The sequence below is a fragment of the Fusarium odoratissimum genome (genome assembly GCF_000260195.1).
Source record: "Fusarium odoratissimum NRRL 54006 unplaced genomic scaffold supercont1.16, whole genome shotgun sequence".
Taxonomy (NCBI): Eukaryota; Fungi; Ascomycota; class Sordariomycetes; order Hypocreales; family Nectriaceae; genus Fusarium; species Fusarium odoratissimum.
Window position 1 is genome coordinate 226760 of NW_022158702.1, and position 26202 is coordinate 252961.

At 47.6% G+C, this 26202-nt stretch overlaps 10 protein-coding genes across 10 annotated transcripts; 7 read left to right on the forward strand and 3 right to left on the reverse strand.

Annotated features, from left to right (window-relative positions):
• Positions 1–1898: 1898 nt before the first annotated feature.
• On the reverse strand, positions 1899–5600 carry FOIG_09650 (uncharacterized protein; the record flags this gene model as incomplete). The annotated part of the gene is made up of 1 exon (XM_031209929.1): positions 1899–5600. One exon carries the CDS (start codon positions 5598–5600, stop codon positions 1899–1901), a length of 3702 nt encoding a protein of 1233 aa, XP_031060180.1.
• A 1810-nt stretch (positions 5601–7410) lies between these two features.
• On the forward strand, positions 7411–7788 carry FOIG_09651 (uncharacterized protein; the record flags this gene model as incomplete). Its single annotated transcript, XM_031209930.1, has 1 exon — positions 7411–7788. One exon carries the CDS (start codon positions 7411–7413, stop codon positions 7786–7788), a length of 378 nt encoding a protein of 125 aa, XP_031060181.1.
• Positions 7789–8197: 409 nt separating this feature from the next.
• On the forward strand, positions 8198–8708 carry FOIG_09652 (uncharacterized protein; the record flags this gene model as incomplete). The annotated part of the gene is made up of 2 exons (XM_031209931.1): positions 8198–8372; positions 8425–8708. The coding sequence occupies 2 exons, from the start codon at positions 8198–8200 to the stop codon at positions 8706–8708; spliced, it is 459 nt and encodes a 152-aa protein (XP_031060182.1).
• A 767-nt stretch (positions 8709–9475) lies between these two features.
• On the reverse strand, positions 9476–10653 carry FOIG_09653 (uncharacterized protein; the record flags this gene model as incomplete). Its single annotated transcript, XM_031209932.1, has 3 exons — positions 9476–9646; positions 10318–10563; positions 10621–10653. 3 exons carry the CDS (start codon positions 10651–10653, stop codon positions 9476–9478), a joined length of 450 nt encoding a protein of 149 aa, XP_031060183.1.
• Positions 10654–14148: 3495 nt separating this feature from the next.
• On the forward strand, positions 14149–15640 carry FOIG_09654 (uncharacterized protein). Its single transcript, XM_031209933.1, has 2 exons — positions 14149–14614; positions 14668–15640. The coding sequence occupies exons 1-2, from the start codon at positions 14441–14443 to the stop codon at positions 15385–15387; spliced, it is 894 nt and encodes a 297-aa protein (XP_031060184.1). The 5' UTR covers positions 14149–14440; the 3' UTR covers positions 15388–15640.
• Positions 15641–16166: 526 nt separating this feature from the next.
• Positions 16167–16808, forward strand: FOIG_09655 (uncharacterized protein; the record flags this gene model as incomplete). The annotated part of the gene is made up of 1 exon (XM_031209934.1): positions 16167–16808. The coding sequence occupies one exon, from the start codon at positions 16167–16169 to the stop codon at positions 16806–16808; it is 642 nt and encodes a 213-aa protein (XP_031060185.1).
• Positions 16809–17528: 720 nt separating this feature from the next.
• FOIG_09656 (uncharacterized protein) lies at positions 17529–19944 on the forward strand (the record flags this gene model as incomplete). The annotated part of the gene is made up of 2 exons (XM_031209935.1): positions 17529–18039; positions 18086–19944. The coding sequence occupies 2 exons, from the start codon at positions 17529–17531 to the stop codon at positions 19903–19905; spliced, it is 2331 nt and encodes a 776-aa protein (XP_031060186.1). The 3' UTR covers positions 19906–19944.
• A 1755-nt stretch (positions 19945–21699) lies between these two features.
• On the forward strand, positions 21700–22309 carry FOIG_09657 (uncharacterized protein; the record flags this gene model as incomplete). The annotated part of the gene is made up of 2 exons (XM_031209936.1): positions 21700–21725; positions 21820–22309. The coding sequence occupies 2 exons, from the start codon at positions 21700–21702 to the stop codon at positions 22307–22309; spliced, it is 516 nt and encodes a 171-aa protein (XP_031060187.1).
• Positions 22310–22944: 635 nt separating this feature from the next.
• Positions 22945–23154, forward strand: FOIG_09658 (uncharacterized protein; the record flags this gene model as incomplete). Its single annotated transcript, XM_031209937.1, has 1 exon — positions 22945–23154. The coding sequence occupies one exon, from the start codon at positions 22945–22947 to the stop codon at positions 23152–23154; it is 210 nt and encodes a 69-aa protein (XP_031060188.1).
• A 1322-nt stretch (positions 23155–24476) lies between these two features.
• On the reverse strand, positions 24477–24858 carry FOIG_09659 (uncharacterized protein; the record flags this gene model as incomplete). Its single annotated transcript, XM_031209938.1, has 2 exons — positions 24477–24567; positions 24626–24858. The coding sequence occupies 2 exons, from the start codon at positions 24856–24858 to the stop codon at positions 24477–24479; spliced, it is 324 nt and encodes a 107-aa protein (XP_031060189.1).
• Positions 24859–26202: the final 1344 nt, after the last annotated feature.

Genomic DNA, 26202 nt, shown 5'->3' on the forward strand with positions numbered 1-26202 from the left:
AATGATGGCGGGCTGCAGAACTCGCTTTCTAATAGCTTTCAATCTTTAATTAGCTATTGAACCACCGTGTACAGGTCAATTTAGTCTTACCATGCTGAACTCTCGGTATCGGGTAGCTACATTTATCCTTGAAAGGCTGAATGAATTACGAAGTTTGCGCAAAGAAACACAGATCCTCCTAAGTCTGTCTATTTATGTTCTTTAAACTTATTGCTGATCGACCGTCATAAAATTCATCATGCTCGACGGGAGTTTACCCGGTACTTGATCGATTTATGGGCCATGACATGATTCATTAATCACGTGACCTGTTACGCGCCTCAGATGCGGAGATGTAACCTCGAAAACTCAAATACGGTATCCTAGCTGTCACTATTCACCACACGTGCATCAACAGAACGTTGAGAACCGGCCATGGTAAGAACTGTTGGGTGATCACGGCTATAGTGTGACGCTAATGGTAATTGACAGGAGGTACAACCATTTGACCAGGAAGCCTTTGATGCTGCCGCGAAAGAAGAGAGCACTGATGAAATTAATGGTGTTGGCCAAACCATCCACTGGAGCAATTGTGATCGTGCATTCCAAAAGAAATGCCAAGGTGGCGTTTGGTTGGGTATGCCTAAGCAGGGAGGTTGGGTGAAGGTCGATCCGGGCTTTTCGGTTTATTTTATCAGAGGCTCGAATGGCGAAGTTAGAACAGCGGATGCGGCATAAGCTCCGTTGTTTTTTATGGAGAGCTTAGCTCGTATGAAACAGCACATGAACTTTTATGTCCTTGCTGACAAGCGAGATGTAGATCTATGTATGAGAGGCGAGGGGTCATAATATGGCTTTACTGTAGGAAGTCTTGACGGAAGGTATTTAACGGCCATCTCATCTCTGCCAAATTCGCGGTGAGATGAGATCGTCGATGAACAATGTGTCTGGGACGCGATCTTCGAAACTCTTGATATCTAATAGGGTATTAACGTTACCAAAAGACTGATCTCAGGGTCTACTAATTTATACTAATGTTACCTAAATTTCTATCTAAACTGACCTAAGTCTCCCCCAGATCCCCATCACTCTCGAGGTGGTTTTGTAACCAAAAGGCAATCTACACTATCATAAGTCTTGCTATGCAGTCTGCCACGGAGGGAGAAATAACCTTTTACACTTGCAAGCTAAGCACAAGTAAGTCTATTGGAGATATGCAAACTCTTTGCTGCCCGCTGTTGTGATGTTATGTTTAGTATTATCGACATGATACATTGGGGCCACGCAGAGCAGTTAAGCGCGCAACACCAAATGGAGGACATTGCTTCAAAGAGCCTTTTGCATCAAGCTGCGGTTGTCAAGCATGGCGGTCGTGGCTTGTATCACGAAGGGGCTCTGTTCTTCTGTCATTCGTGTATCGGGACTCGTTATACAGAAATGACAGAGAAAACAACTAAGCAGGTACCATAGTACTTATCCTGGACGTTAGCGTACTCAAGGTCTCCTGACTCACTAGCTACGCTCAATTTGCTGTTGTTCGAAATGGAGTTGAACAAGTACAGACCAACGGTACAAAGGGACCAGTGGATTGTGGCAGCGAAACTGGCTTCTATGATAAGACCTTTGTGAAGATCGAAGTTTATAAGGTGAGCAACAAGACTGTTGGGTTACAAAGGAAAGGAAGAAGAGGGGAAATACCTTTATGTTGGGGTTTGAAAAATACAGCATGTAACATCATTATTTGCGCTTTGTCACCCTTCTGAATCGTTATGGCACATTGCAGTGGAAGACTATAACTCAAAGAGCAATGTAGCGACTAGATCAAATGGTATATAGTATCAGATCAAGTGTCAAGCTACCGGAGGCATGGATAAGCCCTGAATATAGAACCGTTACATAACCAGCACAAAGCACAACCGCTACAGTTCGTCCTTCTTATAAGAATCAACCTTAACGTCCTGCGCTTTCTTCACACCCAGCGGGTTCCCATATGCGTCATCAGGATCATCACCAACACAATGATGGCACCAGAACAAATTCCCCGGATCGTGCGCCCTTTTCACAGCCAGCAACTGCTTATACTTCTTCTCGCTCCAGTACCTATCCGTCCAGTTATGCATAACATACGAGCTCTCAGAGAAATAACTGTTCGACCCAAGCTTGTAGATCGTGTCCTCACACTGCTTCGTCGATAGCGTGCGCGCGTTCCATAGCATGAGACCCGAGCGGAAGCCTGGAGAGATGGCCGTGTCGCCTGGCTGCGCGCTCCCGAGATTGCCTGTTATCGACGTGTAGAGGTAGTGGAAACCGCAGCGGTAACCCATTGGATCAGGGGAAGTCTTATCGGGAGTCTTGAGGCTGTTGACGCAGATGTCCAGCACGTCCATCATGGTCGAGGCGAATTTTGTCTCCATGTCTTCGCGCGAGACGAAGACCGAGTTCTGCGAGCCGGTGGCATCGTCGGAGGGCTCGTGTGGGGCTGGCAGCGGGTTCATCACGGTGATCTGAAACTTGTTCGGGGGCATAGAAAGGAGGTAGTCATACGCCGAGCTGAAGTTATCCTCCTGCACAGTCTTTGTTTGCAGCACGTCCTTGAGACTGTCGCGGAACATAACATAGTCCTGCTCCTTCTGACCTCCTGCGTAGAAGTACTCAAAGTTGAAAGTCCATGTGGCTGTACAGAGGTCGCCCTTCTTATACTTGCTGGTATCAATGAAGAAGCCCGGCTGTGTGCTCACCTTGGAGTTGAGCCGCAGCTGCCACTCTGCGAAGCGAGGCCACATCTCGCGCAGCCATTCATAACCAAACTTGTTCTGTGATCCAGGGCAAAACGTGCCGGTCTGGGACATGAAGACGCGGCTGAGGCCTCCGTCAGGTACAGCGTGAGCGCGGAGCGTCATGGAGAGAATGACGCCCCAGACACCGCCGCCGCCACCGCGCATGGCCCAGAAGAGCTGTGGATTCTTCCGACGACTGACGATCTTCTTGTGAACGACAGTCTGGCCGTGAATGTTGCGACCGACTTGTAGAACTTCAATCTCCAGCACGTTATCAACGCCGAGGCCCATGGACGGTGCAAAAGGACCGTGGCCGCCACCGAGATGGTAGCCTGTCATGCCGACTGTAGAGCACCAGCCTGACGCCACGACACGGTCGTACTTGGCAGAGAAGGCATGCATCTCAGCAAAGATGGAGCCAGCGCCAAAGCGGAATGCACCAGCGGGTGCCAAGGCTGGGTCCTCGTTCCAAGTGGGAAGAAACTCCTTGTTCTTGAGCAGGATTGTGCGGATGAGGATCCCGCCTGTCGGGCATGAGTTGCGGCTGTTGTACTCGTGGCCAGTACCAGCTGTTGCAATGCACAGGCGATGCTGCGCGGCGAATTTGAGAGCTGCAGTTATATGGCGCTGGTTAAGAGGGAAGACGACGATGAAGGGGTTCCAATTGCGGTACTCATTCTGGTGCAATGCTGCCTTGCACATATCAGAGGCTGTGTTCCAAATATTAACGCCGTCTTTGATGTTGAAGCACGGGCGCTGCATCTCAGCGATATCCTCGTAATAGTACAGCGCTTTAAGACCCTTACTACCCAAGCCATAGAAGGCCTGGTTGTTGATAGAACCTGTTGGGACTGGCGCGGGCTGCGGTGCTGGATAGTTGCTCCACTGGACGCCAAGTCGGGGCACTGTAGGGTCCAGAGCCTTCTCTAGCTTGTCAATCGCCGTCTTGGTAGGCCAGCAGCTGGAGTCCTCGGGAGTGCACCACCTATGGTCGCTGTCACCTTGAGGTGAGGGCAGGGCACCAGCAGATGATGACTCGGAAGGGTCGCACGACCCGGCGCCGCAGTTGTCGTTCTCGGCACTGCATGAGTAGCGACACTCGGCGCTACATGGATTACACCGTCCCATTGCCCACTGCACTTTCTTATCTCCAGCTGTACAGTCGAGCACGGCGTAGGAATATACTGGCTGGTATTGGAACTTGAAGCGACAGGTCGTGATAGCACCGCTGGCGGTGGCGAGGAGCACCCTGCTGGGATCTTCTCTGGAGTGAGAGACTGAGTAGCGTTCCACGCCGCGCTCAGGGTGATTGGGCCACTTCACCGACGCCTGGCCATCGGAGGTAAAGCTCCAGTTCGCGAGGCCCTCTTCATAGTGGCTGGATACCTGGAGTGAACGCCATAGGCCCAGCAGTTTAGTCGGTGCCCCGGCAATGCCAGGCTGGGAGTGGCTAACAAGGCTAGGCTCAGAGTCAGAGCCAGAATTGGTCTTGGTCTTAGACTTGGACGCCGCTGAGGTAGCATCTGGGGAAAAGGAACACCCCTCGGCCGACGCCTTACAGCGGAACATGAGAAAGTTACCGCACCCAGGTGTGTCCATCGCAGTGTAGAAGCTCGCTGGTGCCGGTTGACCAGTGTGATTGCAGGCCAAGAAGGCCGCCTCAAGACCGCCGATATCTGGTAGTCGCTGCACCAGGCATTCCTCGAGACGATTGCCACCGCATCGCAGAACCAGCTCCTTCGGCCCAAGCCGCTCGTAGCTACACGTCTGGGGGTACGGACTGTCAGTAGTGACCGTCAAGACCTTGTCAGTAAAAGTCTGCGCGAACTGGAACTTGCCAGACCCGCCCTGCTCGGCACCGAATGAACGCCAGGTGCCTTCCCAGGGTGAAGTGTTGTTGCTGATAAAGGCTGGCATGGCGAAGTCCAGCACCGCGAAGTTGGCCAGTCCATCGCTGTTAGTTCCGCCGTCGCTCGTGTCCACCGGTGCGTTGCTAGGGTCAAGCTCTACAGTGCTGTTGAGCTGCGCCGGCGGGCATATATCCCAGCTATCACCGCACGCAAAGCACTGATTAACGCAATCACCCGACATGCGCGGCACACTCTGTACATCAGTCCCTTCCCAGTCCACCGTTGCGAGATACGCGCACTGCACACAGCCGGTGCTGACATTCGACTCCAGATCTTCCGAACCCGGTTCGTCAAGCTGCTGGCGCAGCGCGGCGTTGGCATTGAACTCATTCGCAAGCACAAACGCCGTGCGGAAGTAAGCCTCCTGCGAGAGGCGGAATGCGTTACCGTCTGCGCCGGGGATGACGGCGCAGGTGCCGTGCTTCATCCACTCCGACAATATGAAGCATTGCATTGTGTTTCCGAACTTTGGGTCCGTCGGCCAGAAGTAGCTCAGCAGGTCGCCAAATGTCTTGAGGATGCCCTCATCGAACTCCTCCCCGTTGAGGCACCCGTAGGGTTGATCCCTTGCACCATTGCCGCCTGCCGAGCTAGGCCATAGACCGTGCAGCGTGTACTTAGCCGACTGTTGTGTAGAGCCAGCGCCCCTCGTCTGCATCGCCAGTGTATAGGCATCGACGGGGATCAGTCCGGAGGGGAACTGCCCAGAACTGCATAGTAAGAAGGGAGGAGGCTTTTGCTGTAGCTGCCCGTTCTTGTTTCTGGTGCAGCCGTTATTCCATTTGAGGTTGCACGTTGTAGCGTGGAAGTTGAGAGGATTGAATTGGCGTAGGGGGATGGGGTTGGAGGAGCAGTCGTCTGACATGCCGGTGCACCTGGCTGATGCGAGGCAGACCAAGCCCAGCACCAGTGCAAGTTGGGCGTGCCAAGCCATGTTTGACCAAGATGCACTATAATGTTTGTTTGTTTGTTTGTCTGCTGTTGTATTCTTGTATTTTACGGTGTCCGGGATGAGGGCTTGAGGACTGATACTTAGCTCTCTATATATTCCTCTAACATCTAACTTCAATAGCCTCCCTTGACGACCCGCTCATTCCCGGCCTCTACCCTCTCAGCTCTTATCTCCTTTCCCTAGAGTCGGAATGTAAGAGCTAGAGGTCTACTAGCCAGAGCGGCTGAGTACGAAAATATCGAAAGCGGCAGAGTTGCCAGAGCTGATGCTTGGTGGCGGGCGGAAGCACGGATCAAGCACTAAAATTATTGGAGGCGGAAGTTCGGGTGGCTTTACAGATTAGTCCAGGCCCAAGCCACCAAGTGATTGGGGCTGCCTCCTCTAGTTCACAGTGGTTCTGAACCTCTCTTAGGTATGTCAGCTAGCCACGGCTCCTTTCTAACCAATTGAGAATGATCCCTATAGCCTCATTCCAAGCCTTTGAGTGCTTACGCTATAGTTATAATGAAGCTGGTTCAGGTTAACAGTCAATAGTTCAGCCACCAGCTCCTGATTCGGTGCGGCTGAGGACGGGACGTGGCCGTTAGATTGACTAGATCGCCAAGACGGACGGCATCTGCGGTAACCACCGCCGCTAGTAGACGGAACTTGCGGGGAAAGACCTCGATTGCATCCCTCGACTCATCCAAATCTTCTCATTTCATCTTTCAGCTCGCCAGGACCAGCAATATCTGACTTTCCATGCCGCGTTGGTACAGAACACAATGATTGTTAGCCCAAACCAGCCAACACCTACTGACGTGCAGGTCCCTAGTTGGTATTGTCAGGGACGTGTGAGAGTGGTAAGAGAACTGGGGGCCGCTATCCTACATTACACCAGGACTTAGCTAAGTTTGATATACATTTATTAAATATTAGATTAGTTGTTTCTCCCGCCTGTCTACAGCTTTGATGTTTTCTTGCTCTATGGTTCCACCTCCCGGCCTAAGAGGCCAGTTTCAACAAAGAACTAATGGAAGCCTCTTAACTCATCACCTCCTCAAATTAATTAAAGACCCTTGGTCGCCGCTTATATTACTTTTGCTTTCAACCAATTTCGTTGAATTTTGCCAAGACGCTGCAACTCCATATTCTGATAGGCTGGCTGTCTATGGTCTACGTTTAAGTCTCTATCTTTGCGACAACTTCCCACTCAAAATAAAACCAGATCCCAGAAGCGATATCATATTCACGAGCCCCCGGAGCCAGGTGAATCACAAACATGACTCGATTGAGCCACCGCTTGAGGCCAGGTGGCGGTTATAATAAACAGAGCCAATTGCACAATTGGCTTTTTGAATAAACCGTGCATCGTGAATAATGTGTTCTAGCAAGTACAATGGTTGTCCTTTTGTTCAGGTGCCCCTCAAAGACAGTAATTCAACAAAGAACTATGACTCCTTTTGTCCTCCAGTTTCAACCTGAACCGTGTTCATGTTACGGATGCTTCTATGAAATCTGAAATGCATTGTCATAGCTTTCCTTTCATGAAGTAAAGCCTTGATCATTCCTTTGTGATGGTTTGTGTTCACATTCCTTGCAGCACTTCCTGAACATTCGTTCATGTTACTACCAGGGACCACGTATGTGTAGATTTATTCGATGTGAACAAACCCTCTTCAAGGGTTGGACAATATGTATAAATGGGCTTGTGTGCCACTCTATGATCAATATCACAACACCAATTAACAATTTAGTCACATCTACCCACTATACTTATCCAAAACTTCCCTTCTCCATTTACACTGCAAAGATGGCACCATTCCAGGACCTCTCTTACAACATCCTTATTCAATTAAACGAACTCGAAGACTCCATTCTCGAAACAAAGACTACATATCCGGTAATCCTTCGCCCCGATTCAAAGGGCCAGCGAGGTACCGCCATGCCTCCCCCGAGTGAGATGGTACTGCTTGTCGAAAAACTGCATCAGATTCAGCCGCTGGTCGTGGGCATGGTAGCCTTAGCCACCAATCGAGTGGACCAGCGAGTGGCTGAAGGTCACCGACGACAGTTCGGGCTGTTACAGGTGCAGGTGCTCCAGATGCTGGAAGAGATGGGCCAGAGGCTGGAAGAGGTGAACCAAAGGCTGGAATCTGGCAATCAGAAGCACATGGGCTCTCGGCCATGAACGCTGGCTAAATGGCTACGTTTCACCATCCAGGGGCCACAATAGTAGTATTGTATGACAACGAGTCTGCTATGGAGACTGTTAAATCTCCAATTTAGAGAAGTTGATTAAAATCGAATTTATTTATAAACTTGGAAATTCTCCCTGAAATTATTAACCATGTCTGGTGTAAAGGCGTTTATTATTTGACATATTTGTAGTGAATTAAGAGGGATCTAGTAATGATATTGCGTACTTGGAGTAGGACCGTAGTAGATGAAAACTTCACAGCTTTGTTCCCCCTCCCATAATCACATTTGCATCTCTTAAGCTGGCTTCTGCGCCTTTCTGATTAATAACTTACAAATTCGCATATAATTAACGCTATCGTTTCTGTTATTTCCCCCTGTTCGACAAAGCGCCGCTAAAAATGAAGCTGCCAACGATCGCTTTCCTTCTCGTGCCACTTCTCGCGTTCCTTCTTGGCCTCTTTGCGCTCGAAAATGTCGCTGCTGGGCTTGAGCGGAATCGGTCCACCACCGCGATCGCAGCTTTCGACTTTGTTAACATGATGTCTATGCTTGGAACGGAGGATACCTTCGAAGGTACGGAACAAACGACCAACAAAGCTTGGCGCAAGATCATCTCATCCCCCAGCCACGGATGCCACTGCCACTATCAATCACCGAAAGGCTGGTAAACATCCTAAAAGACATTGCATCCCACGTCGCGCCAACCTTCAACTACTACGCACTCGATGCTGCCCTCCTCAGCCTGCAATTATGCAGCTGATTGCTGCTCATAAGGTTGAACTTGAGACTGCAAACACAGATGAAAAGGACACGATACCTCTTCGGCCTGTACACCAACATTTGGTCACGACTCATTGCAGCTTGTTGCTGTGCGACTCGAAGCGCACCCCTAAAGCCAGCCCCAGTTAGAAAGGCGCTGGCTTCGAGCCGGTTGTTAGTCCGACCACCATGAATCCTCATTTCAACCATTCCTCCTAAACTGGTATGAGAAGCCTAACCTAAGCTTATGATGAGTTTTGTAATTTTCATCCAAAAGCTGGACTATGTTCATGATGAAGTTGAAAAAGATTTTATCAATAGTCTAAATTGTATTATTCATCCCGTTATTATCCTTTGCCAAAGATCAACTAGCGACATATGAGACGTGACGGAGCTTCGTGCAGTTAATGTCCACGATGAATAGGCGGTGGTCCTTGCAGACATTCTTCGTGTGTCGCTTTAGCGTGTGAGTTTAACACTGATGAAGTTGAACGTGATGAATTTTGAAAGAGTTTGAGCACATTATATTTGGCCCTCTGACTTGATATCCTGTCTATTCTCGATCACTATACAGATGTTAGCAACTACCGCTTCTTCCATACACTTGGAACCTAAGTATATGAGTTGGGATTTTTGAGACATGTGCTCTGCCCATTTCAACACCCTCGGGGAGACGACTTTGTAAGTCGCGACTCGACTGGACTCGAGGGACAAGTAGTTGATGCTGTATTTAATCGCTGCTGTTTTATCGCGCTGAATATCTCCGACCTACGCACTACTCTTATTGATCTCAACACTAACCAGCTCGATATCACTACCATTTCCCTTTTTATCACTCAATTCTGCTGTAATCTCACAAGAATGAGATGCAGACCATGAATCATTTCGGCAATCGCCCTCAAGTCCTGACCCCTCGATTATCTCTTCAAATCCGCTCTGGCCTGTCCGGCGTATCGCATGACCAGACTTCGAAGGGCGTCCTGATTCTTGGATGTTGTAGTTGACTCCTTTCCTGTGAAGATATGGTCGAAGAGCTGGGATGCAGCAGATGACGAGACCGATGTAGACATCGAGGGAACACCAGAGTTCTGACAAGAGGTTAGATAATATTACCAAGTTTTATCGTGAAATACACATGCCGATTATCGTAAAAGATCGAAAGTCTTCGCTATCGCCAAGCTGAATGGTCAAGAAGCGCGTGAGGGAAAAGGCTATGTCGATGATTCCTAAGAGAAAGATGCAGTATACACTGACTTTAACCTTCCTTCGCATATTGAGATTGTGGATGATAAAGAACGGAAGACAGAAAACTACAAAGTTATTAGTTGTATTGCAGGCCAAAGAGAATAGGCGAACTTTCGAGCAATGCTTCCGACGAAATGCAACGCCCAGTTGATTTGGAACAGAAGAAGTATCGTGGTGATTTCACATGCTTCTTCGGGCTTCGTGACAGACCTAACAATAGTATTAGAAAGGGAATTTCGAAGATGATTGTCCTGTAATACCAGTTCCGTTGAATTGGATAGCAGAGAAACAGCTGGAGAGAAATGGTGACGATGTAGGCGCAGACACAATACACGACCACGATCCAGACCATGAGTCTTCTTATAACCATAAATGGTGGAAATAGCTGTAGATAAATAACGAGCAGCGATGCCTTGCAGAGATAGAACGTTGTGTAAAATGGGAAAGGATTGACCCAATTGTACTGCGACCTTCAATCAGCTCAATCTCCCTCGTGGGTAATTACAACACTTACCTTTCGGACTCTGATCTGCTGCTCCAACGGGGCATCCCAATTAGACAGAGTGTAGTTGATCCCGGGATGCAAAACGCCTTCTTTCGCATAGAGTATGTCGAAGAAGCTGGCGACGAATGCCGTGCACCATGCTGATATTCGTAGCCAGTCTGCTGTTACGAGGCGCTGCTTTTGTATTGCTAATCGTAGATAGATTCGGGCGCCGATGATTATCGCGGACAGCGAGATGAGGACGTAGATGACGGTCTGGGCGTGCCATTGTTAGACATTGATGATCCTGAGAGCTCGCGATTGATCCCATACCAACACAACAACACCGGACGGCCCTGCAGGCATTTTGGCGACATGAAGACAGTGAACGGGTCAACGCTGCAACTCAGTCTCGCGGGGACGAAGACCGCATGGGGAAAGAAAAGCACTTAAGCAAAAGTCGAGGTGAAACGCTATTCCACAAACGTTCGACAGACACGCCACTGGCACCACCGAACTTGCTTCAACACCATACCAAAGGTCAAGAGACTTGGGATGGTGGCTATCTTGGTGTACGCCAGTTTCGTGTGCCTCTTCTCTGCGCTGCGTGAGTGGCCAGAAGCAAATTACCATGCACACTGGCGCTTTGACGGTGGCTGCGAGGTTCGGGAATAGACTCGGCACTAACGTGTTTCTTGGGATGGAGAATCGCGATAGAGTTTTCGCTATTCCCCTCGATCGCTCGAGATCAGCCACGGATGATCAATCTTAACCAGATTCAGGCTCTAGACGGGGAGTATTAAAGAGAGAAGCATTTTGCCGATGGGCCGAGACTTGGGGGAGGGGAGGATGGTGATGTAATTCGTCAGAGACATGAGTCGCGAGTGCAGCCATGATGGGAAATGTCAACGAGCTGGGCGTACAGTCATGCTGCAATTGCCGATATTCAGGTTCAAACACACTGACGCGTTTGCGCTCTACCGAGCATAAATGCTATCTATAGATATCCTACAATTGGGAATACGTGCATCACGTTTGGATGACCGGAAATAGGGAGGCATTGGGTATCTTACCCCCTGAACTAGTGCCCAAATTTAGTCAATCCCAGAGTCTGGAGTAGGGCACCAGCGCTAAGATCCCCCGAATCGAGTTTAGATCCTGCACATCATCTTCACTGGCGGTCTTTTGACTTTTGAGTTTTTCCCGATGCATGCCAGTGCTTACCCACTAACACAGCCTGCGACGACGCTAATCGGAAATATTGAGCCCTTGCAGGCATGTCGACTGAGTGATGTGAAACGCCACGTCAAGTCATCCTCGCTGCGATGACCTCAAAGATAGGTAGTTTTGGCAATCGTACACATATTGGATCACGAGAAGTAAGTCTGCGGATATGAAAGCTACCTCAATCAACAACTCAGACCCGTTTTGTTGGTCTATATTTACTCTGTGCGGAACTATTCTCGCTAACATCGACTTGTACATCGCCAGGTTTCCAGTAAACGATATCTTTTTTCATCAGCCACAAGCGTCGATCCTCCTTGTTCCAATTCCCAACTCAATCTAACTTACACAAGGTTGGCGCTTCTAGAAGCCATCGCCACGCGGCTGGACTTTGGCCTGAATCGGACAACCTTCTTCTCCCAACGCAAAGGAGCCATGCTGTCCGATTCTGTATGTTAAAGTAGTTTCTATGATATGTTTAGAGCTTTGGGTACTGGCTTCATAGGATTCTCTCTATCACAAGTCACTAATAAAATATGCCTTATCACTGGGAGAAGTCTGGGCAAAAGCAAGGCAAGTAGTCTCTGTAAATTTACCGACTTATCGAGATTGAAAACGCTCCTAGGCTGAAAAAGGACATTCCCAATAAGCTGCTCAACGTTTTCAATCATGCTCCGATTATGTATGCCACCTACGGCGTTATGAGATGACATTTTGATCGCATCTATCTTGAGAATCAGTGATGATATACTTGATGTTCATTTGATGGAAGACAACTCCTATTGCGAAAGATTTGAAGCCGTCAATGCTAGACTGTTAATACTATGAGCCGACAAACGTCAAAGGACAACCGATTGATCCCGAAAATGACGCGCTGCGACTTTCTGGAACCTCTGAAGCTGACCTCGATAGACGTTGCAGAGACCACTGTGCAGCCCATTGCAAGTCGTTGAGCATTTACTGTAGATGTGATTGCGACACCACGGCAGCTAAGACTTGGAGATAAGGGCCAAGGAAAAGAGCACCACTGCATCACCTCAGGGAGACTATCTTCCAGGCGACCTCCTTGGCTGGTTAAGGGTGGAGTCCTTGACCCATCACGGTAAATATGGGTCATGTTGTTCTTCACACTGGGAACATACCCTCTGATATACGTCTGATGTCTTGTCTCAGATGGCTCAGAACCGATTATGATGTCCATCGCACAATGAATGCCAGTAACCAACGTGCTTTTTGGTTTGAACACCGTTTTCAGCGAACAGTTTAATCTTACTATTAGTCTCTGGCACGCAACTAGAGTCGAGAACAGCAGGATCCTGGCCGGAGAGACGTTCCTGGAGAAAATGGATATTCGTGCGGAGTCTTCAGATCACGCAAAGTTCTTGACAGCCTCCAACGTAACCGTATCAGATGCTTCAGTCACGGCTATGGCGTTGTGAAGAATAGGCATCCTGAGAAGGGATTCATGTAAATTTAGTGTAGACTTTTTTGCTTCTTGGTCCTCATTGTATAAGAGGTTTTGGGATTTACATAAGTGAACTTTAGAGGGAGATCATGGATTGACAGAGAACAGGGATGGTCTGACTGAACACCAATGACGATGTTCAAAGAAAGATTTTAATGAACGCATGTCCACGGAAGCTTAGTCTGGAACAACGTCTAATGAAAAAGAACAACGGCGCATTACTAACGGTATTTTGACAAATCTCTTCGAATCAGAATTCTATCATAAGCCCTGACTGACAATCACGTTGATATGAGGCGACAATAGGGTGTCTTTTGTTGGCTGAAGATACCATCTGGTTAGGGCAAGGGATTCGGGGCGCTGTATGAAAGGCTTGGAGCAAAATTGTCCTATGTTAATGGCCTCAGCGTTTCCAATATGACCACACAACACATGTAGCTTGGAAGCGACCGGCATTCGCAGTTAGTTACAGTATTATCCGTTGAGATATCTTCTTGGGACATGAGTTCACTGTTCTAACGATTCGCCTATGCACTTGTTGCATCTGCTCCTCCGCCTTACGCAAGTATCATCATGCTCTTCCATCCAAACGCACGTACACTCGAGGCTGATTGAGTAGCCAGCCATGAATATGTCCTAACACAGCGATTCGAGTAATCTAGCGCATGGTGACCGGCACATAACCATCGATATAGCCCGCAGACGTCTTGATGCAGCACCTCGAAAATAGATCTCCGATCACCAGGTCCATCGCCGAACTGTCTGCACGTCGTGAAGGTATCCCCTTTGCCCTTCTCTCTCTTCTCATCGACTTGAAGTGTTTCGAGACAGCCCCTGCCTATTCTGACTTCGATAGCCAGCACTCTTAGCGACTACAAGAAATCGACTACCTGTGCTCTAGAAAGGAACATGGTCAGAGTCCGTAGCAATAGTGGTTATGAAGCAATGCAGCGGCGAATAAGAAGATCAAAACCAGGAAGCAGTTGCTGTTGTTGGCGGTTGCGGAACATACTCATCCGGATTGTGCCCTATTTATCCAGAACATCCTTAGTCAGGTACCAGTTACTGTTCCTGGCAATTACGGAGGACGATCCTCCGTGTGCTGCGGCATACCCTTTTTATATATATGACGCCCGATGTGCGGGGTAAATAACACTACCTCGGGTGGATAAGTTGGAGTTGGAAATAGCCTCTTGAAACAATACTTAATCAATTCATGCATACGACGCTGTCTACCATTTGATGCTTCCCGCGACAGACATGGAGTATTTATTCTTTTTACCGGTTGCGGGGTCTTATACCGGACATGCTGCCTCCGGATCTCGCGGTATTTGACACCGGCATTTGAACTCACCTGAGCCGACAATATCACCATGACCAGCATCAGGTATAAAGCTTTGGTCAGTGACGGCCAAGGAACTAAGGAATAAACACCATCAATTCATAGGAAGCGGAGAACTCACCATGCTCGGCCTCCCCTCACCCCGCAAGCTGCTCACACAGCTGAGCCTCGGCGCCAGCCTTGTTGCGGCTCAGCTCCAGACCATCACCAACTTTGGAAACACCTACGGCACGCAGCTAACCATGCAGGCCTACATTCCCGGAAATCTGCCTGCTAGCCCAGCAGTGATGCTCGCCGTGAGCCATGCCCATCATCTCACTCAGTTCTTGTGCTGACCGTATGGATATAGCTCCACGCCTGCGGTGGAAACGGACCAGGCTACTTCCAGCAGACCAAGTACAAGTCCCTCGCCGACTCACGCGGCGTGATCCTCATCTTTCCGTCATCACAAAAGGACTTTAACTGCTGGGATGTCGCGAGCGCCAAGACACTCAAGCATGATGGTCAGGGTGATAGTCAAGTTCTCGTCAGCATGGTCGACTATGTCATCAAGACGTACAAGGCCGACCCCAAGAAGGTTTACGTCACGGGCACCAGCTCCGGATGCATGATGACCAATGTTCTCGCCGCGACTTACCCGGACCGCTTCGCCGCTGCTACATGCTACTCTGGTGTTGCTGCTGGATGCATGGCCGGGTCTCCTGGATCGAGCCCCATTAGTTCTGACCGTGTCTGCTCTGACGGGAAGATTATCAAGACCGGACAGCAGTGGGCTGATCAGGTTAAGTCGATGTATCCTGGCTACAGTGGCTCGTACCCCCGATTCAAGACCTGGCATGGCACTGCGGATAATCTTGTCTTTTACCGGAACCTTCTTGAGCAGATCAAGGAGTGGTCGACCATTCAGGGCGTTTCGTTTACCCGCAATGAGACGTCGACTCCACAGTCTGGTTACACTACCATGATCTATGGAGACGGAACCAAGTTTGTCGCGGTATCTGCAGCTGGAGTCGGACATGTCGTGCCTACTCATGAGGATCTTGACTTTAAGTGGTTTGGTCTTACCTGAGACTTGCTGTTGTCAGAATCCCGGTAAAGAGGAATACTGTCAGATTCGGGGTTGATGTTGCGGAGGGGAGATATTAGGATCCAAGTGGGGGAGAGAAACAAGAGCAACAAGAAAGCGGGAGGAAAGAGGATAAATTGTGTACATAGTTATTTCTACTACAGTCTTCTCAGTACATAACAACTTCATTCATTTAGCTAGACAGCTGCTTGTGCTCTATTTCACACTGCCGAGCTCGCCTTTCCTCTCGCCATAATCGTTCGCATCTTAGTCCCCCATCGCTTGCTGCATGAGGGAAACAAGGTCATCTCAGCTTATCGCCGAAGCCACGCTTATAGTTTGGATAAAAATAAAAGTCAATTAAAATCGGAATACGCTCTTTTATTAATAGATCATGCCATTATAATAGTTCACGCCGTTCTCCACTTTCCTGTTTCATCTTCACACCTCGGGAGCGCCAGGAGGTCAAAGTTCCCCAACGCCAAGACTCAGCGCTCTCGGACAATCAGCAGTGTTCTAAAACGGCCCATAACAGGCGAAAATGGGCAAACAAGGTTCATAAGTGCATGAACCAAAACCAAGTTCACGATATTCTTAAGTTCATCATTTTGTTCGGCATGAGTAAACAAAATGCTTTCTTTACCATGCGACATTACGTGAACAAGCGTATGAACTGCCAAACGGATATAATCAGACACTTCATCATGACTACATTCGGGTGCAAACTCCAAAAGCTCCTCTGACATTATTAAACATCAGGTCATACTCTGCAGTCTCTCACAATGGTGCCTCAACCGCTCAACCTCACCAATAGTTCCTATCTTTCAGCCCCAACAGCACGAACCTTTGGGCCCAAGACTCCGACAGATATATGCGGCCTCACAAAAGACACAAGCCCACCACGTCTGATAGCTCCAAGACAGCGTCGCCGCGCTACAGTAATCGCACTCAACGGCAGAACACCTCCTCACTTCGCCCTCGAGCCTCCTCCGCGCAGACGTAAAAGCGCGACTGATCGTCGCAAGAGTTTGCAGCCGCATCTTTGCTCTGCGCAGAATCTTACGTTGCGCAATCCAAGCAATGGCTTTATGCGGCAGGGTTCTGAGGAGCGCAACAATCTATGCGACTGTACTTCAGGTCTGGATATAAGATTGACGGAGCTTTGCGTTGAGCAACCAGATCGCGAGCCTTTGCGGTCGCCGGCAATGTTCTCACCTTGTCGTTGGAGCATTCCCTCACCTACGCCAGGGAGTTCGTTTTCACGGAGTGAGCAGGTTTACCAGTTTCAAGGTCACTGCAATGGGAATCGTAAGAGCAGGCGGGCTACGTGGGCATTTGATGTGGATGGGGGTATGAACAAATTGCCGTCTTGTCCATTCTGGTCATGTTCAGAATATCCTGAGGCGCAATCGTCGCGACTTTAGTGGAATGTTGGACCGAGGACAGTATTCAGTTCTATGTTGGCCTTGAGCTATCCGATCTGCGATTGATAGCTCGGTATTCGTTATTGATCAATTTTTATAAGCAAAGCGATGGGGGGCTGAGTTTTCAAGTAATATCATTTATTCAAATTGACCTTTAAACACAATTGAAAGCCTCCATGCTCTATAGATATTAACCTTAGGTCGAGACATAGTCATGGCATAGCTTAGGGTGACTTCCATGACAGACTCGGTCATGTCCGTTAATGTCTTTGTTTTAATCTTGTCTAGACAGAGGTCGTGCTCCTCATAATGAAGGAGTCTCGGACATGGGTAGATGATCGATTGGCCTGAATGGGTCAGAGGTTTCCAATTGCTTGAAGTTGCAACAGCGGCTTAATGAGCTGAGGCGGAGTTGTAGCAGATGAAACTGAACATCGAAATGACCGTTGGCCTTTTTGAAGTCAGCAAAGTGATATTTTTACTACTGAAACAAGTAATAAGAACAGCGAAGTGACATATTATCTGGCGCTATGGTTGTTGACTAGCCGGCCGGGGTGTTGCGCCGGTCTGAGTCATACCGTATACGAGCTAATTCTTGAGTCAGCCTTACCAAAAGGTGACAAACACCACCTCATATATATCAACATGCCTAGTAATAATTCTTTTCCTTCTCCATATTTATTTTTCAATTATTCAATTCACTGAAGGGGAACAATCACAATGCGGCCAGCACCACTCGAGAGATCGCGGCTCTGCGACGCCTGCACCCACGCATGTTCCATGTCCATTGTTGGCTGTACACCATATACCTGTCAAACCCACAGGTCCCGATTCGCCAGCAACGAGCAAAGTTCCTATCACAGAAGTTGGGATGTTCTGAACGACGTGTCAAGATGGGCAAAGTGGTCAAAGACAAAGCGAGACTTTCTCACAGAAACAAGTTCATCAGGGTGTCATCTTTGCATAATAATCGCACACGCCTTTGATGAAAAGTCGAAAGAGACGTTTCAGAGTCTGGGTGGTGATGAGGTTATTCGGCTTTGCTTCAAGTATCGCACTGTTGAGCGAGATCCAAGCGGAAAGTTGGATTGGGATGAGAGGACGAGCATGGCAATTACTGATATTGCGTTGGGGGTCCATCTTCCTGATGAGTTCTGGCTGGCGATCAGGTCGGACAGAGAGTCAGTGTTGGGCGAGGTCTCGTTCGATCTGCGAATACGGCCACTTCAAGGTCAGATTGCGAATGCATGGAAGAACTCTGACTGACTTGATTGCAGAAACGGACACGAGCCATGTGATCAAGACGATCCCTGGCAGACATGCCTCGATAATGAACGACCAGAACTTGCAGCTTGCGTTGAAATGGATTAAAGGCTGTACTCGCTCACACCCCATATGCAAAGAATTCCAACCACGACAGTCGAAATGGCGTCCAACGAGACTTATCCATGTCGGGTCAAAATCTCAACAACCTCGACTAGCCATTCCATCAGAAGCAGTAAATTACATTGCTCTCAGTTACTGCTGGGGAACCGACAACACCGTCACTCTCACTGAAGCAACTCTCACTCCATTCCAAGAGGAAATCCCTTTGGCGAGCTTACCAACCACCATCCGCGATGCAATCACTACAACAAGAGATCTCGGCTATGATTATTTATGGGTAGATGCGCTCTGCATCGTTCAAGACTCCAAACCAGACTGGATCAAGGAGTCCTCACAGATGGGTAGCATATACGGTTCAGCAGTTCTGACCCTCGCCGCAGCTGGCACATCAAGTGTACAAGACTCAATGTTCTGCCGCAGGGATCCTCGAGCAGTGAGACCATGCGTCGCAAACATCATGCACAGCGCTGCCTATCACGGCGTGAGTTACCCATGGGCTATATATCCGCACCAACCCGAGCGCTTACTATTCGATACCATCAACGAGAGTCCTTTGAGTCGTCGAGCTTGGGCCTTACAGGAACTTTTGGTATCACCGCGGACTTTGGTGTTTGGATCGAAACAAATGGTTTGGTCGTGTGCGACGACAGAAGCAAGTGAGACGTTTCCAATTGGCTTGGATCCTAAGTTCAGTTCTATTTTGAACGAGACTGCAAGTTTGTCGTATCTTCGCCAACAGCTCACGAGAGCTTCGAAGTTGCAGCAAGAACCGTCGGAGTTTTGGAACGACTTTATTAGCAGATACACCAAAGCTCAACTTACTTTTCGTTCCGACACACTCGTTGCACTACAAGGCATCGTCGAAAGAATCGTCGAAGCGAGACGTGGATCGAACAAAAGTACACGGGAGCTGGAATACGTCGCTGGTCTGTGGCGCGATACAAATTTCCAGCAGAGCCTCTTATGGCGTCCCAAGTCTGGATCGTCACCCAACCGACCAGATTGTTATCGCGCTCCGTCGTGGAGTTGGGCGTCGCTGGACGGCGAGGTCGATTTCTTTGAGCAATACATACCGTGGATTTGGAATGGGAAGAAAGTTGAGCTTGCAAGGATCTTGGACGTCTGCGTTGAGCCTCAGACTGGTTACTCGATTTCGACAACTGGTCAGATCAAGGCGGGATTTATTGAGATGGAGTGCCATTTGCGGGAATGCTACTTGATGAAAACTCCACAATCCGGCGACACATCAAACAATCGAGTGGATGATGAATATCTAATCATCTCCTCCAATAAGTATAATAAGATTTCAGGAAACGCTTGCATCAAAGAACCCACGGAAGGAGCCCAACAGGTACACAAATTCGCCAGCTCCTGCACTATAGACCTCCCAGACGAAATACCATCTTCTCAGTGGATTCGGGTCTACAGTGTTCCTCTGCAATTAGGTTGGTGTCAAACCGATCGATACGAACAGTCCGTCTGGGAGAGCTACGAAGGCTTAATCCTTGTCCTCAATGACGCAGAAGAGGACGACCTATTGACATCTGAAGGTTTTTGTGTCGTCTCTCGAACCTTTCGTCGTATTGGCACATTTACTTTCGATCTTCATGATGACAATAGAGAAGCGCGAGAAGATGAACTTTTAGGACCGCTGGTGTTTAATAAGGAGGGGAATTGGGAGAGGAAAAGGGAAACAGTCTGTATCGTTTAACAATAGTTGGTGTAATTGTTGTAGACATCTAATATCCATGCTGCTTGAGTTGTAGCAACGACGGATTTAATAGAGTTGTCGCTCTGTCTGGTTTTGTTGTTGACGAAGTGTAGCTTCAGTGATGGAAGCGATGGAGTGGCGTCACTAGTGCTTTGTCTACAGACTTCCAAGTCCAGTGACATCAGCTAATAAGCTCAACTGGTTCAGAGCAATAAATGCGAAATGGAAAAGACGCTGAAGTTCTCCAACTTGCGATTAACGTGCTCTGTTAAGGATTTTGCAGAAATTGTCTCAGAACAATGAAGGGCAGACTGACCACTTTTGAGGTATCCCATAATCGTCTGCAAGGGAATCCTTGCACCATCAGCCATCACTACAGAATTGCAAGCTCCGCGAAACTCTACCTATTATTGACTGTAACTAATTTTTGGCCTCACAATGGGGAGATTTGCGTCCCTGCTCTACGCCAGATTTAAGAAAGCGGCAATAAGGACGCTAGTTAAGCGATTAATTGTCTATACGGAAAGCATAGGGTTATCTACTATATAGAGAGGACCTCTAGACATATACGACCATACCTACAGGAAAATACAAGATCCCGTCAAGTTCTTCCATTCCACAATAATACCACAGCTTTCCAGGGTCATAGCCTCTAATCTTGGAGATATAAATCCTTATTTTTTAAAAAAATAAGTTATTATTAAATATCTGATTAGAGGTAATATATATTTAGAATATTAATATCTAAGTAAGATAATAGTAAAAGAAGTTTTAAAGTTTAATTAAAATATTAATTCTTTTTTTTAAAAATGGTATTTTTATATATATTATAGAAGGTTAAACTATATTAATACTATGCTTAATTCCTTCCCCTTTATATTTAGTACTATTAAGGCTAGTATAAAAGGAAGGATTTTATATATAACTTATTAAATACATTAATTATTAATAGTCCTTCTTACTAGACCTACTTTATTTAAAATATAATTATATTAGGGATTTCTTATAATATATCTTAATCTAATAATATAATGCCTTTTTTTATCTTCTTATTTTAAAAGCCTACTAATAATACTGTCTTATAAAGGTAACTCCTAGACTTAATATCTATAAATACATTTATCCTAATACCTTTTATATCCTATAAGGGTATTTTAGAGCTTAGGAAAGAGAATAAATAAAGTGCTGTTAGTATTAGCTAGATAAATGCTCTTAGGGGTTATAAAAGGGTATATCTTTATTAATATTAGCCCTTTATATATTTAACTAAATTAAGAACTAGAAGTTATTATAAACTTAGGTTAATACTATTAAAGATAATACTATTCTAAACTTAATATATATATCTCTAGTATATTATTATCTGCTTATTGATATAGGCTGTAAGATATTTGGCCTAGTTGCCTAATTTAATATCATGCCAAAGACCAGGGAAGACAGCGACTTGACGCATGGCACTCCATATCGCATCTTGATGGAAAATTTCTTATCGGCCCGCCTAGCATCCGGACGATGTGCGCCGCAGAAAACGGTTATTTCGAGGTGTAGCCCGCGCAATGCTCTCCCTCGCCCGCATTCCTCAGCCACGTATAGGATCCTTTCAGTTTTATGACGATTGCTATATCAGATTAACGAACCGACAATTGACGTGTTCAATCATGATATTCGAGAACGATGGTACACCAAGAATGATTCAGAAGATGGAAACATACTTGTGCACAGAGTCCTTCGTCTCCGATATGCTTTTATACCATGACAACCATCTCCTCAGTTACCCAAATATAGCCTATGATGATGGAGACTATCGCGGGGGCATGGCCGTAAGAACTCTGCTGCAAGCATTATCTTATAAATACGTCAAGAAAGAGGTTCGAAATGGGCCATTCCCCTTTAATTCACTGATTTACATGCTAGCAATATTTTCGTCGATGAAGAATGGAATGTCACTTGTTTCGTGGATCTAGAATGGATTTCTGCTCTGCCCGTGGAGATGCTGGCTGTACCCTACTGGTTGACTGGTTATAAGATCGACGAGATAAAGGGGGACCATATAGACGAATTTAACCAGGTTCGGCAAGAGTTCGTGCGCATTTTTGAGGAGGAGGAAAAGATAGCCCCTTTTTTTACGCCAAAGCGACCGAGTCGTGTGGTGAGACCAACGAGCAAAGTCCGAGACACCGCGCGGCAACTAGAAGATACCGCCAAAGAAACGCGAAAGACCACCCGGCAGACGACGCGAACCATGCCGGCCGAAGAACAGATCAACCGACCGACCAAAGTCCAAAAGAGTAGCAGCAGTGGCAGCAGTAGCAGCGATAGAAGGGCAATACTACAGAAGGCGCTGGATCTCCGGGGGAAGTCGTGCAGGGAGACCAAACAGCTGCAGGAAGCGCTGAAAGAATAAATAGAGATAACCAGGGAACTTAAAAAAGCTGTTGCAAAGCAGGAGGAGATAATGCATGAGAGGGGCAAGCAGATAGTAGAGATCAAGGAATAGATAACCAAGGAACTACAGCAAGCCCGTGAGCAGCTCGAAATTATTACTACGACTGCAATAAACGGACCCCAACGATCATATGCTAACATCATACGGCTGATACTATTTACGCCTCAGACCGATCCCAGGGCCGCGACCTCGACCGCACCCCACAGACACGCTCTACTGCACGATCAACGTTTTAAGAACAGAAGATAATAACGCCAGGCCCTTAGCCGGGATGATCTGAGCGACAGTCGAGAACCAAATCCGCGCCAAACTAGAAAATCCCACGTGGCGATGCCGAGCAGTGACTAGGGTAGGGACCCAAAGAATCCCCACCGCGTCAGGATCACCTACAGAGACGAGAGCAAACATAAGATTATAAAACGCGTAGCAGAAACATAACTAGCCCCAGGAGCCCGTATCCTACGGGACGACCTCTATCCTACCAGAGTGGATAATATCAACCGTATAGTGGTGCTAGACGAGAGGAATAACGTTCAAGCAGAGGTCACCGACATCTTTGGCCGGGAGAACGACACCGAGATCGCGAAAGTAGCATGGCTCAGCAGGAGAGACATTCCCAAGGCGTATGGCTCGATGGTCGTATACCTCAAAGCGCTCAGAAGCCAGGCGATTCATCGAGGAAGGGTTCTTCGTGGCTGGAGGGGAGTCTGGCACCACGAAAGTGTTTGAACGACGTGACCGCCCTAAGCAATGCTACAACTGCCAACAGATCACGAACCACAAAGCCTACCAATGCGACATGACACAAGTCTGCGGCAGATTTGCCCAGGTGGGCCACCATCACGGTCGGTGCAACACGAGGACCAAGAAGAGCGATGATTAGGCTGGGAGGAATAAGGCGGAAATTGTATGGGCTTGGCGAGAGCAAGGCAATGACTAGCGAAGTGCAGGTATCTTTAGCTTCAGAGCCCTTTGGGCGTTGGCCTACCGGGCGTAATAGACTTGCGTGTGTGTGTGTGTGTAGTGTCTCCCCCGACAGACTCGTTTCTGTCACACTACTTTTAGATATATTTTTGGTACATATTATCATGTCGGCAAATGAGATCGGGATGATCAGCCTTTAAATGGACTCGTCTGCGCTTCAAGGTGTGTAGCGAGCTAACGGCGCGTGCAATGGAGTAACAAACTTTAGTTGCACAGTGAGAGAGCGAAGACTAGGCGAGTGTTAATGTGTATCACCTGCCTAACAAAATGGGTCTACTGAGCTCAACCATTCATGAGCTCGCTTCTGACAAGATTCTGCCTTAGACGGCCGCCAAATATCGCGGGGTTAAGTTTTCCGGTCCGCTTCGTACTGCAATAACATGTCATTAGTGTCTCATTCTAGCAATCAAAACTTCAGATTACAACTAGATCGAGATCACGTTTTCTTCGAGTGGTAAAACAACTTTACCTCCTTCACCCCCATTCAAGGTAGCATCAGAGTCACGGGATGAAAAGCTAGCTTCCAATGGTGGTCGTGGTACGATGATGCTCTTACGGTCACTCGAATTCTTGAGGCATCCGATAGTTCTGGCTCCTTGCTGGTTTACCTAGTACGTACTACGACTATGGCGACGAAGCAAAGGACGGTCAAGAACTGGAAACAAAGCCCTCTTGGCGGGAGCGAGTCAACATATGGTTCAGTGACAGGCCACTCGCTGCGATAGTGCCTCTCTTTGCGGTTGTTGGTTTATCTGTACCGTTGCTGTGGGTGATTTTCTCACTGAGGAGGCTACAGGAGGAAATGTCTGAGAACATGGGTCAGGAATACAATGGAAAAGATTGGGGTTTTGGACAGATTGTGTCTGTTGTTTTGTTTATTCCTGTTGGAGTAGAGATGGCGTATCGGTGGCGGTTCGCACCAGAATATGTAAAGGATGAATGAACAAGAAATGAAAGTCAGGGACAATAGTTATTCTTGAAGCCTAAGCTCATACAAATCAACTTTGTCTTTTGTTTAGTTGCATCAAATTTAAGCGGAGATCAGTCTCTTCTAAACCCCCAACATGCACCTCAATACGTCTAAGTCATTACATCTCCCTTAATGATCTCTCAAGATGAAGTTGGCTCAACTGAGTTAACGTTAATTACGTGAGCAGTACAACTTGTTGATACCGGTAAGGCAATGATTAGGGGCGTTTTTGCTCTTGTCATCGACTAACATGCAGGATTGACTATTTGACGTGTTAGCTTGATGTGATAAGGCTGGCAACCAGATTACGGGATATATACCTGTCCTTGCCGAAGGTACAAAAGCAGTCCTTGTCAGTCTTCCCAGAAGCGATTGATGAGCGAAGCCCGCTTTTGTTGATATTGACCGTCTTGAGATAAGGGTAGCAATCATTCTTGCAATTGCCCTTGAGGTTAAATTCATCACAGACTTTGACGTCGCAGCACGCGGCGGCAGCTATATCAGCTCCAAAGCCGAGAGTGAGGAGGGTAGCGGCAATAGTGGTGAACTTCATGTTGTCTGTTTGAACTGAGGAGTTTGAACTGAGGAATGAGGTGCTTGAACGGTTGAGCCAAGTACTGCGGCGACGAAACTTCTATTTATACTGCGTCGGTTGTTCTCCAACCCCTTAGCACAAGGACTCTCACTGACCGAGTTTTCATAAGATCATAACAGTCCCAGTTACTCCATGCAATACGTTGGGCATGCTTCCCTGTCAACCTGTCTCGACCAACAGACCGGCGGTAACAGAGTGGATTTGATCCCACCCCCGAGAGCCCGAGGTGCATATTCTCGTCCGAAATAAGCTTTTCTGCTCAGGCTACGTATGCCTGTTCCCAAGAAGAAAGAAGAAAAAAAAGAAGAAAAAAAAGAAGAAGAAGAAGAAGGTTATGAGAACCGTCGAACCGCGGCGTTGAGAAGTCCTACAGTGCTCTCTGCGAACACGTGAAGCCTTCGCTCAAAACTCGTGTATCCCAAGATCAAAGCCTGAAGAGACAGTGCTATCAGAGCTCTGCAGCTTAATCGTGCATTAACTCACAGCTCGTATTACACAGGTCTGTTGGTTGAAGTCGTCAAAAAGTGAGGCAAGGATATGGATCCTACCGGCCCCTTCGGCGGGCTCCCTACTTCCTAATCTGTCTGCCCGATACCATGATTGGTTCGGTTAGAACTTAAGTTAGCAGACCTTCCTAAGTTAGTTGATGTGTTGGTACAGTTCCGTGCAAAAGTTCTGATACTTTTCGTCCTTAACCCCGGTTCATCACGACTGGGAAATCTCTATTCCGACGGAACTTGTTGGTAAAGCTGCAAAGCTATCACAGTCAGAACCACACTCAGCTCACTACTCCTTGGCGGATTCATACTGCCACATTCATCCACCAGTCTAGGCATAAGGATGAATTATTTTTGGTGTTAATTTTAACGTAAGAATTATCTACATAGATGGAATTAACACCTATTAAATATATTAATCATAATGTTTGACTTAGGCTAATTCTAAGATCTAGATGTGTAATGGGAAGACCTTGTGTGCAAGCTGAGGGGTTAAGGTAGACTGTCTTAATCGGAGGAGTGGCACTTGTATCATCTAAGCCAATAAATAAAGTGAGGCGAGCGGCAAAGGTGGATGGCAAAATCTAAGAGTATATGCATGATCCATTTAAATGCTACTTTTAGTCGCACTTAAATCTCACCACTACTACTTGGGTAGGGCCTAGAGACCGACCCCCCGTGCTTTCCTTTCCACCGTAGGTGCCCGTGCGTCAACCACTGAGGGTACGGTGACTAGGCAAAGGGGCGGGTGTAAGGGGCGGATCAGTAGTTGGGTCAGTGATGATCAGCGAATCCCCGCTGTTAT